The 12943-nt window shown below is 37.4% G+C and overlaps 3 protein-coding genes across 4 annotated transcripts in view; 2 read left to right on the top strand and 1 right to left on the bottom strand.

Annotated features, from left to right (window-relative positions):
- Positions 1-242: 242 nt before the first annotated feature.
- LOC134670726 (WD repeat-containing protein 18) lies at positions 243-1703 on the bottom strand. Its single transcript, XM_063528537.1, has one exon. It carries the CDS (start codon positions 1597-1599, stop codon positions 277-279), a length of 1323 nt encoding a protein of 440 aa, XP_063384607.1. The 5' UTR covers positions 1600-1703; the 3' UTR covers positions 243-276.
- A 3167-nt stretch (positions 1704-4870) lies between these two features.
- The window catches only part of LOC134670742 (malignant T-cell-amplified sequence 1 homolog), a 44421-nt gene continuing 36348 nt past the window's right edge, over positions 4871-12943 (top strand). For both annotated transcript variants that reach the window (XR_010099123.1, XM_063528559.1), the window contains exon 1: positions 4871-5015. Coding sequence is in view for 1 of the 2 variants with exons in the window: in XM_063528559.1 (XP_063384629.1) it covers positions 5005-5015 (11 nt within the window). In the remaining variant the exon portion in view is untranslated. The remainder of the gene's footprint in view (positions 5016-12943) is intronic.
- Positions 6766-11149, top strand: LOC134670725 (adiponectin receptor protein). The gene has a single exon (XM_063528536.1). It carries the CDS (start codon positions 7123-7125, stop codon positions 8281-8283), a length of 1161 nt encoding a protein of 386 aa, XP_063384606.1. The 5' UTR covers positions 6766-7122; the 3' UTR covers positions 8284-11149.

Genomic DNA, 12943 nt, shown 5'->3' with positions numbered 1-12943 from the left:
GTTCTTTAAATCATTACAGTAAATAAATAAAACAGAGTACGAAAATTCGAGGAAACCGGACTATAATCCCGATAAGATAAGGCCTAGTTTTCCCTCTAGGTTGGAAAGCCAGAAGCCAATAGCTTTCGTAAAAACTAATGCCTACGCCATTTAGTTGCCAGGCGGACCCTAGTCTCCCATTAGCCGTGGCAAGAAACCAGAACAATGCTAGGAAAGGAAGATTAGTAAATAAAACACAGAAAAAGAGCTTCAATAAAAGTCTATTTATTCACAAGTTCATTTCTTTTTCTTTTTGTTTTTCTTGCCTACATTATTATGGCCATTTACAATATTATTAACTTCCTTTTGAATAGCAAAAGCATACAAGTTTGAATTAATTTTCTTCAGATTTTCTATTTCTGTTTTAAATTTATCTTCATTGTCTTTGTACTCATTTTCTGCTACTTGACTAATATTTTGTTCATAGTTGTCTCCAGTTGAAATTGGCCAGAAGTTAAGTTTTTTGTTTACTATTACTTCAAGTTCAATGTGGTCTTCTGAAGTTTCCAAAGACCTGTCTAAAGAGTGAAGAACTATGCTCGGTTTAAACTCTTGCTTATAAATGGCAGGGTAATTTGTGGTAAAATAAGCATTAGTTACAGGTCCTTTGTGTTTTATAGTCCTTATTGGTTGTCTGCTTGCAATATGCCAAAGTAATACCCGCTCATCATTAGATGCAGACATCAATGTCTCACCGTCAAGAGAAACTGACAAACAGTTCACAACTGACTTATGTCCAGTAAAAACTGGCGTGTTCTCTGTATTCACCAGCAGGTCTCTGGTCCTGGGCGGGTTTGTTAGACTTATTTGGAAGATCTTTCCTTCTGTGGTCCCAATAAACATGCTCAGCTCTAGAACATCCATTGTAACTGCTGACAATGGAACATCAAAGACTAGATTCAGCAGCATCTCTCCCGATGCTAAATCATATATTTTGCATGATCTGTCCCCTGACACAGAGCAAAGTCGGCCATGCATGCCTGTTTTGCTTACATATAAATCAGAAACAGGCAGCGAGTGGTCTGAAAAAATGTAGACAGGATCATGTTGACCTGCTGTGGTTTGAGTCACTAGTTCAGCCTCAGGATTAGCAGCAACGGTAGCTAAAGACCACACCATAACCATTCCATCTTCCGCTGCCGATACGAAAAATCTTCCATCTGGTGTAAACTTTAGCAGTACCACTTTCTGGTAGTGTCTACTTATTATTGACAATAGGCCGCCAGAAGCGATCTGCCATAAATAAATCTTTTCATCAATGCCTGCCACGCAAAACGCTCCATCGGGACTAAATGCGAAAGCACTGGCTTTTCCTGGCAGAATGAACCGCATACCTTGTACTGTTTGGTGCGAATTCAAGGGCCAGATGTGTAATATCGGTTTTGTTTTCTCTACAGCTGCTATGTAGTCGCTAGCGATGAATGATAGGGTTTTTGCTTCAGATGTTCCACCGCCTTTATATGTTTTCAGATTCGTGCCAGTATGAGGATCCCAAATGCAGCTAGTCCATAAAGTATTGTTTGAATCAGTTGTCACTAACACTTCCAGTAAGCTAGACATGTTGAGTTTATCTTAGAATACGTTTTTGTATTCGTAAAGTATGAATTTTGCACGTGGTATTGAAATAAGCACAACAAGTACAACAATCCACGTAGTGATTATATGCTCAGTGCAACAATCTTTACAACTTTTTTTCTTTCCAAGTGACATGTAAATGATTGTTGCCAGAATAACTAATAAATTTTTTATAAGTACGTAATTTTAGAATGCACAAAGAGCCGTGTGTGATATGATTTGATAAAAACTTTTTACAAAAAAAAGAAAACCGACTTCAAAAAGGATGAAATAAAATATTATCCTTTTTAAGTCTATGCGTTACCAACTGATATGTTTGAAGTCGGTGCCAAGCCAACTTTTGAAGCATACCATGATTTTGGTGCGATTCTATAATGATTTACGTTGGATTGCCTTACACGACGACAATGAACGTACTTTCTGTAGGTACAGTCGTCGTTAAAAATATGTTTACACTTTTCGTCTTATATTACATATTACAAAGGAGTACGGTGCAAAAGTGTAAACATATCTTTGACGTCGACTGTACCTAAGAACACACGATCAAATCTTCTTGGTACAGTCCGTACCATGTTTGTCGGCACGCAAGCGTGGGATTGGGACTGAGTTATTTCCCGTCCCTTATTCAGAGGACTACATTTCAAAATATAAAACAATTCAAGGAATTTACTTTCTTGCCAAATTTCACCTAAAGCGGTTCAGTTGTTTAGCCATGAAAAGGCGACAAAGAGGCAGACAGAATTACTTACACATTTATAATTAGTTATTAGTACAGTTCTAATGGGATTTATAGTCATAAAGCTGATTATTTTTGACGGGTATTGTTACTACTTGGCTTGGCACCGACTTCAAACATATCAGTTGGTAACGCATAGACTTAAAAAGGATAATATTTTATTTCATCCTTTTTGAAGTCGGTTTTCTTTTTTTTGTAAAAAGTTTTTATTTTTCCATTTTTAGTTTTTAACGCATTGTTAAAAAGTGCGCGACGCATGAATGAAAAACAACATCATGATTAACACTAAATTCGTGTACCTACTTTAATAAATATGTACTTAATCAGGAATTTTTTCGAGTCCGTCTGGGAAATTATAATTCCTGACACTACACTAAATCCATCCTCCGCCCCGCCGCTGACCCAATCCCTCAACTCCTCGATCACTCTACCTCACAGCGCATCAACCCCTGATCCATGAACCCCTCGACCCTGAACCAGCAGCCCTTCAACCGCCATTCCCTTAACTTCGCTTCGCCTTAACTCCTAACCCTAACCCCCGATCAGTAGCCTTACCAGCTTACCAAGAGTTTGACATTGATTTATTCGCTAGCGTGTGTGTAACTTACTTTCTTTGCATCTCGCTCGTACTGGTATATTAGTGCGAGCGAGATGCATAAATAGTAAGTTACGAAGACGTTAGCGTCGCTAACTTAGCGAATATGTCAATGTCAAACTCGTGGTAAGGCTACACTTGGCTACACTTGCACTACATCAAATTGGCGGTTTTCGGAAGCAAATGCTCGAGTTACTTTAGAAAACACCGAAATCACTTTACACGTGCCTTTAAAAACTGAGGAGTTCCCTCAATTCCTCGTGGATTCCATCATCAGACCAGAACCAAAAATAATACGGAAACACCTTGGAGGTAACTCCTTCCAAACAAAAAAAGAATTACTCAAATCGGATCACAGGTGCCGGAGTAATTGCTGAACATACTACATTTAAAAAATCATCATCATTATCATCAAAACAATCATCATCATCAGGTCTACTTCATCAAAGTGGTGGTTTTCGGGAGAAAATGCTCGAGTTGCTTAAGAAAACACCCAAATCACCATGCATGTGCCTTTAAAAATTGAGGAGTTCCCTCAATTCCTCATGGATTCCATCATCAGACCAGAACCAAAAATAATACGGAAACACCGTGGAGGTAACTCCTTCCAAACAAAAAAATAATTACTCAAATCGGATCACAGGTGCCGGAGTAATCGCTGAACATACTACATTTAAAAAATCATCATCATTATCATCAAAACAATCATCATCATCAGGTCTACTTCATCAAAGTGGTGGTTTTCGGGAGAAAATGCTCGAGTTGCTTAAGAAAACACCCAAATCACCATGCATGTGCCTTTAAAAATTGAGGAGTTCCCTCAATTCCTCATGGATCCCATCATCAGAACAGAACCAAATTAAAATGGGACCAACTCGGAGGTAGCTCCTTTCAAACAAAAAAAGAATTACTCAAATCGGACTACGGATGTCGGAGTAATCGGTGAACGTACATAGAAAAAAAAAAAAATAGCCACAACCGAATACAGAACCTCCTCCTTCTATGAAATGGAAGTCGGTTAAAAAATAATTAATTTTAGCTGTGCAGTGCAGTGTTAACTTTAATCTTAATTTTATTTGAAACATAATTTTCAATAAGTGGTTGGTCTGTGACAAAGAATCTGTGACATGATCTAGAACAAGGGCCCAACCTTTTCTGTTCTCTTTCACGACGCAGCAACTAGTATCATTTCTCTCTCCTCGCTCTTTTAAAATGCCGTTTGTCAAAAAAGGACAACCATACTGTTGACAAGGTGGACTTCAAATCAAGTGTTGCCTTTCTTGATGCGCCCAGGCTGTGCATGTGTGCGTAAAAGCGTATATGTGTGCTCTTTTAGGGATGTGAAAAGTCGATTTTAATCATGTTATATATCGATAAACGCTACACAGCGGAACGAAATAGCGATTAATTGAAGCTTCAATATCTTCGTTAAACATAAACATAATTGAAATGCTAATGGATAATGACTATATTATAATATAATAATATAATTCAATTATTGCGGAACACCTATTTTAGGAGGTATTTATGTATTTTAATTAAATATCTGAACTTTCCCTTGGTTCCCTGCAGGGGCGTGACTATAAAATTGTGATCTGATAACCACAATAAAGAATAAAAGCGTTTTTGGTCATTTTAGGTATCGTTAAGCCTTTGAAGTAAAATTAAAATTGCAAGAAATGTCGATAGTTTATCGATATGACTTTATCGACATGGCTACAGCAACGTAGGCCGCTTTGTTAATCGTACACTAAACAAAAGTGGCAACAGTGACAGCTCGCTGAGACACCGTCTATATATATATTATGTCTATGATCTAGAAAGGAAAGTTAAAAATAGCGGGTAAAACGCTTCAAGATCAACCAATCATAGAACTTTATGCCAATACAAACCAATAGCAAGTAAGCTCAAGAAGATATAAGAATTCAGTGTTTACGTCAAAATCAAAATTGTTGTCAAAAAAGTGACAGGAACGTTGCCTGTATTATCCGGTGTCACTATTTCGTGTGAACTATTCTGCCAAATTTCTGGGTTCATCTACATCAAGCCTTCAATCAACATGTTTAAGAAGTAAGTGATATTTATTAATTTACCTAACAATTTTGATTTAAACATCTATTCTTTTGCTTTTTAAGGTTATAATTGTGACTCGTTTGTGTTAATATGAAACCACTCAGTTATTGGTCGATTTTCAGACCAATATCCAATCAGAAAGCAGTATTTTTGCTTGACGTCACACGCGTCACACTGGTGAATAGTGTTGGGCATTGAACTTTATAATCGATTAGACTTGGAATGTCATACGGAATCGACTGTCGAATCGGTATAGTATTTACGTCATTTTATTCGTTGCGTAGCAAGTGAAAAAATCAGCAGCATTATATTAATAATAAACCTAAACGTTCACATTTACACACTCAGTTAGGCGAGGCTACTTAATAACTTATGATTTAGGGGAGGGAAAAAAGCGCTGGTAGCCAAAAAAGCGCTGGTAGCCTAGCGGTAAGAGCGTGCGACTTTCAATCCGGAGGTCGCGGGTTCAAACCCCGGCTCGTACCAATGAGTTTTTCGGAACTTATGTACGAAATATCATGTGATATTTACCAGTCGCTTTTCGGTGAAGGAAAACATCGTGAGGAAACCTGCATACATCTGCGAAGAAATTCAAAGGTGTATGTGAAGTCCCCAATCCGCATTGGGCTAGCGTGGGGACTATAGCCCAAGCCCTCTCACGCATGAGAGGAGGCCTGTACTCAGCAGTGGGACGTATATAGGCTGAAATGATGAAATGATGATGACTTAATAACTTATGATTTAGGGGAGGGAGAAGGAGGGACGGGACAAAAGCTTATAATACGAGATTCAAGCTAACGAAGGAGTCACGAAAATGTGGCCTAGCATGAATAGACTAGTCGAGCAGTTATTGTATTTTTTTGTCATGGATGGATTTCTAGTCTAGTCATAAAATTCCTAAATTAAGTTCTCCTCATTTAGCGATTTCTCATGGATACAATACAAGGAAGCCGGTCTGGACCCTGGTCCGCTTTTGACTTACCGTACGAATTGGGTCTGGCTCTGAATCATATTTTCACAAAAGCGACTACCATCCTTGTCCTTCAAGCCCACAGAAAAAACTAGAATTTAATGTTTTTTTTTTACCGATAATCAACTGATTAATGAAGTGATAAGTACTTAAAGTCGATAACACGAGTTGGGGTTCGAACCCGCGACCTCTAATTTAGAACCCACATATAGCATGACAAAAAAAAGTAGAAATTAATAAACAATGAGCTCTTTCATTTGATATATAACACGATATAGTTTGAAAATCTTTTTTTCTAAGTTTCTCATTTACCCCCCAAAAGTGGCCCCCATGTTTAAAATTCATTTCTTTACGTTACATGTCCATCTTTGGGTCACTAATTTACACGTGTACCAAATTTCAACTGATTTGGTCCAGTAGTTTTCGAGAAAATAGTCTGTGACAGACGCACGAGTGATAAGGGTTCCGTTTTTCCTTTTAAGGTACGGAACCCTAAAAAGTAGCAATACTGTAGTGTCGTCACGTTTTCTTAGATTGATTTGAAAGGACTTTGACGACACTACAGTATTGCTACTGTTTAATTCTACTCTTTTTCTACTGACAAGATTTGGTTGGCCCACTATAGTCGCATATTTCTTATCTATGCCAGTATTGCGAGTTTCGATTAATCGATTTATTTTCCGGATTGAGTGGCGGATTGTGCACATCCCTCTTTCCGATGACATGACAATGACATCTGCTCAAAGTGCTCAAGAGAGAACGAGACGGCAGAAACGATCGGAAAATCATGGCGCTCGGTCGGAGTGTAGACTAGATTGACGACGACAGTTACTTTCTTGCAGCTGTTCGCTTGCTGCGTGATACGTCCTGACTCCGGAGTTACTTGCGATTGGACATTGATCATTAACAAAATTATAGTTCATATGTTCGTAATATTCTGTTGTGTGAGCTCATCACACGAATTAGATAAGTGAAATCTTGCGACATTTAACAAAAGATATTGCATTGTGTGCACTGTGGTTTTAGTGACGTAACTGGATTTCTCGCAAACTGCCCTCGTGTTTACCGTTAAAGGTCGCCTATGTGTCGTCGTGTCGTCTAATGTTTTTGATTGACGCGTGAAAAACAGTCAAGATGTGGGAGTTGGACTCCGATTCGGGGTCGCATAGCGTGTCGTCCGACGGGCTGCGACGGCGTCAAGGATGGGACCCCGAGGGCGAGAGCTTGGCCTCGCACATGGACGAGCTGGACGAGGTGCTCGCGGAGGAGGAGGAGGGCTGTCCTCTACCGTCCACGCCCGAGGACCAACATCTGCTCGACGCGGAGATGGCCGAAGTGTTGAAAGCGGGCGTTCTGTCTGACGAGATCGACCTGGGAGCGCTAGCTCACAACGCCGCGGAGCAAGCGGAGGAGTTTGTGCGCAAAGTGTGGGAAGCGTCGTGGAACGTGTGCCACTTCCGCCACCTACCCCGTTGGCTGCAAGACAACGACTACCTCCACAAGGGCCACCGTCCGCCCCTGCCTTCCTTCAGCGCCTGCTTCGCCTCCATCTTCCGCATCCACACTGAAACTGGCAACATCTGGACCCATCTCCTCGGCTGCGTGGCCTTCATCGGCGTCGCCATCTACTTCCTAACTCGACCATCCATCGAAATTCAAATGCAAGAGAAAATGATTTTCGGCGTATTCTTTGTGGGAGCTATTATTTGCCTCGGCTTTTCGTTTGCGTACCACACACTCCACTGTCACTCTGAAATGGTTGGGAAATTGTTTTCAAAGCTTGATTACTGTGGAATAGCATTACTCATAATGGGGTCATTTGTTCCTTGGTTGTACTACAGTTTCTACTGCCACTACAGACCAAAGATTATTTATCTATCTGTAGTTGTTGTTTTAGGAATACTTTCTATAATAGTGTCGCTTTGGGATAGATTCTCGGAGCCGAGACTGCGGCCGCTTAGAGCCGGAGTGTTTATGGGCTTCGGTCTTTCTGGGGTGGTGCCAGCTATTCATTATGGGATCACGGAGGGCTGGTTCACTCAGGTCAGCAAGGCATCACTGGGCTGGTTGGTTCTGATGGGTCTTCTTTACATTCTTGGAGCTATGTTCTACGCCCTGCGCGTCCCAGAGAGATGGTTCCCTGGGAAGTGTGACATCTGGTTCCAGTCCCATCAGATCTTCCATGTGCTTGTGATTGTGGCAGCCTTTGTCCACTATCATGGCATCAGCGAGTTGGCCTCCTACCGGGTGACCGTCGGCGAATGCACCATGCCCCCCTCTTCCATAGCTTTTTAGCCCCTTATAAATTGTGATAGTAGACCATAAATAAATTAGTAGGAAAATACATTCAATGACTACACACACATTATATTTTTTTTACATGTTGATTTTAATTGCATTTGGATATTTATTTTTATTTGTAAACTGCAGTTTTTAAAGTAACAATTATGTATTTAAATAAAACACAAAGCTTTAGAAATTTATAACGATTGGCTATTCTAAAGGGCTTAAAACTTATTTATTTGTCTTAAAAATGTTTGTTGATCATTATTGTTACAATTGTTTGAATTTTGAATAGTTACCCCCTTATTCATACCAAACCTCAATTAGATAATAATCGTTTGTCTTTATCTGTCATTCTGACTTATATATTTGTAAGAAAAGGATAAAACAATTTAACTAAAGTCAGTCCCGTAAAGTCTTATGAATAAGGGGGAGAGTTTCTAATGTACTTTGCACTAAATATTGCACATTTTGTTTCATTTAGCGTGTAGTTTTAGGACTTTTAGGGTAGTTTGGATTATTTTTTATCTTTATCTCATTCTTGTACTTAATATTCTGTTCTGTATAAACAGCAACACTCTGTCCATCGGTGGACCTTATTACAAAAGGCATAAGGTCCACCGATGGTCAGTTAAGTGTGGGTGATGGTACAACATTTTGTTCCTGCATATAATCTAGTGATTGTGAATCACATAAAAAAATGAACTGACCACAATACAAGCCCAAGATTCACACATTGCCCATGGTCCCAAAAATTGATGATTAGTAAACCTCTTGTGCAAGTTTTGAACTGATTTCCATGCTCTAATTACTTTGTATATCATTATAACAGTTTTCCATTTCATAACTCATCCTTCATTGATTAATGTGTTTGCATAAGTATAGTGTACATTGTAGTTAATTTCTTGAATCTCATACTTAGTTACTGAGACATGTATTGTTACTTGACAGTCCATAATATCCATACAGCAAACCTAATTTGCTATTACACACAAAGTATGAAGATTGTGACGGATTTCTTTGCTTTCAAACTCTGTTCTCATATGTTTCACTGTTTCTATATTTAATGTTAATTCTGTCATCATATTTTTGCCAAAACCTTGAAACAACTAATTGATAGAAGTCACAGAAATAAACTCCATGCTTCAAGCTAAAATGGTGGCTTTGACTGTCAAGTAAATACTAAAATAGTATTATTACGGGTCTTCTATACTATTTCAATACAATTTCTTCTTTAACATTCCATCATTTCAAATTAAATAACCATATTCTCAGATACATATTTTGTGGGATATTTTCTCTGTCTTTGTTTTAGAATTTTTTTGAGATTTAGTTTACATTTTCAACACAGCAAACCATTGAAAAATCGCAGACACAGAGCTCATCAACTCATCAACTTTCTAGAAATTAAATCAAATTGTAGTCTGCAACTCTGCACTAAAATAAGAAAATAAGCATAAAGTTAATAAAAGTTATTCTAAATTGTTGTAAGTGTTCATAAATGTAAAGATTTTATGAGAAAAAAAAAGTTACGGAGGTAAGTAAGTACATACCTTTAAATACAGTGCATTGGTATGATGAAAAAAATGCTTAAGTTATTTGTGTACCTAGTATTAGATAACTGAAAGATGGTGTAAAATTCCTAATAAAAACCGTAAAATGTAAAAAAAAATATTGCTTTATACAAAACATTAAAATTTGTCGTTTCGTTATTGTGATGAGTGATCCAGTACTGGCATATCAAGGATAGTCGGCTTAGATTTGACTGACAATGAAAGACAATATTTTCCACGTTGTGTACAGTCAGCTGTAATAATGTCTTGTACGACGAACAAAATATATTGTGCAGAAGGGTGATTTTATTTAAAGTTGTACACTACACTTTTTTTGAGTCCTGGTAGGTACCTACCTAGGTTTTGTCTTTTATTTCCATACCGTTAGCATTTCCATAGACTTTGTACAACGGTAACGAAAAATGTACCTATGGAAATTTTGGGACCCTCTTTCTTCTATAAGGATCGAAAGGGCTCGTGACTCTGACCAGAAATAACATCAAAATTCCAAAATCGGAAAAAGTGTAGTATACATCTTTAAATAAAGTGACCCTGAAATATGTGAGGTTCGTTTTCAAAATGTGACTGTACATTTATTGCATATTTAAAAATTATACTACCTGTTCAGCTATGCAGTATACCGGACCCCATTTAATGAGAGCATCAGTCTACCAAAAAAACTATCGAATTGAATTCCAACGTTCAAATCGTAGTTTCGTGATTTAAACATACAATTTTTTTTCTTATACACCCAGAACTGAGGTAAGGGGATTCAGGGAATACTGCGTAGTGTAATAGGCAAAGCGTGGTGTTAAAATTATATTATTGGTTAATTATTTCTGAAAAACAAAGAGACCCAGTTTAAAAACTGGTGTTTGGGCACAATATATGGCTTCAGATATAATTTTAATACATGTGTCTGTAGTCTGTATCTTTAGCTAGTTAAATAAAAGTCAACAAACGATTTGTACATTTTCGGGTAAGTAGTTATAACATTTGTTGGTTAACCAACCAAATACAAAACAGCCTGGATCAGTCACTGAACAACCTGACTGTAACCTACCATATTTGATCATGTAATGGCTTAAGGAGCCATTTGAGGGTTTTGTTTACTTTTATTTAAATACCTATATATACAGAGTTTAATCGAACTTATTGTACTGTTTAGAAATAAATAGAAGTTAGGGTATATCTAAAACTAAAAGATGGTTGCGTAAAATTAAGAATTCACTTATGAGATATTTGTTAAAAAAAAATATTTTTGTTTAGCATTATTGTTTGGTGGGATAAAATTATTATGTAATAAAATAAATTAAATACCATGATATTATCTTTTAATTATGCTATGGCCCCATATTTTGGATGACTTAGTTTCACTCCTTTTCACAGATAAGTAGGTACTCACTGCTGAGGTGAAAAGTTGTATGTGCTATAATCACAAGATCAAATCTATTCATTCATACATCGATACATCTTGTGCTTTTGAGTCCCTCGCTATACTCATGATTCTACATTAGAATTATAGATTGTTTCTATTGCCTGCGCATTAGTCTCATGCTAATTATCCGTACGATTGTTTTGTTTAACATTTTCCTTAATTACTATCCTATTGTGTCGCGTATATTGTTCTTACTCTCAATGCTGCATTCAATAGATATTAGATACCTTTGCCTACCTACTTCACGTAGTATTTATCTATTAGCTACAAATGCTACAATAAGTATGTTTTGAGATATACCTATACTTTAACCTTTTCGCCGCCATTGACTTGATAGAAAGTCAGCTGGTACCTGTCGTGCCTCACACGCCACGACTTCATATCAAGTCGTGGTTTTGGTCAGGTTTGTTTACATGCAATTTTTGACACGACGTTGATGACACTTTATTACTTGATTGATGAATTTTAAACAAAGTAACAAACTAACAATCATATGAGCGTTCTTTTATTTATTGCCATGTGAAATGCCAGATGTAAAGGACTCGCGATCCTGGCCGCGTAGCCAAGATGCCGATCGCTTACGCTCCGTAGCGATCGAAACGCAACTGTCACTGTCGCACTAATATGGAAGAGTGATAGAGAGACAACGGTTTTCGTTGTCGAAGCGATAGAGATTGTAACCTTGGCTAGGCCGGCTGGCTAGAAATAACACAAAAGTGGCAAAAAAGCTAGGTCACAATCACAATATATAAAAATTACAAAAAATAAGAGAAACGATCATATCAACTCTGCATTCACGCGTGAGTCGGTCAGGAATGTTTTATATTATAATTATAAGATTAGATTCATCACAATAAAATCTTATAACAAAGACCTACCGTGCTATGGCTACCTATTATAACTCCACTCGGTCAACTGATATTCTACTCTATGCTTTTAAAATAGAGTAGGTATATATTCCTTAATGAATAAGCATTCTTCACTAATTATCGATCCCTTTGACCTTGTACTCGTAGGTATAATACTTTAGGTAAGTACTTACTTCTATTCGAGTTGTATATTTAGACCAGCGGTGGAACAAAAATGGGTTTTGATAACATTAAAGTTTTTTCTTTTTTGATATGTTATTGTAAGCATGTTAAATAACATTCATGTAAAAAGTTAGAAAATTTTAGGTGGAGCGTTCGGCCATATTTAAATTTTTAATTTTTGCTAAATAACTATGTAAATATAAAATTAAAGTTACAAAAAACTTTAACATATTCAATAACACTTTAATTTATTCACACTATTCGGTTTTTAGAAATCTGGAACAGCTGCTTTCTGGTGAACGTAAAAACAGGAATTATTATGAAAATACAGAATTAGAGTAGCTGATATTGCAAAATTACGATATTATCTATCAACTTAGTATACATGTAAAAAGTTAGAAATGTAGACAATGTGCTTGTCTAGATATTGATTTCTCGTTAAGCAGTATAGCCAATATTGAATTAAAGTTTGTAGAGTTAATATTACACGGTCATAATAAAGATCTTACTTCTCACACAAAAGATTAGAAATATAAAATCACGGCGACACTAAATACTGATACGTAAGTATGCATTCCGAGCTTATATTAAGTTACATTTCAAACGCGCGGCGTTTGCGCGCGCCGCGCTGTGCGCCGTGGCAGGAGGCA

Source organism: Cydia fagiglandana, chromosome 14 (assembly GCF_963556715.1).
Source record: "Cydia fagiglandana chromosome 14, ilCydFagi1.1, whole genome shotgun sequence".
Taxonomy (NCBI): domain Eukaryota; kingdom Metazoa; phylum Arthropoda; class Insecta; order Lepidoptera; family Tortricidae; genus Cydia; species Cydia fagiglandana.
This window is presented reverse-complemented; position numbering and strand designations above follow the sequence as displayed.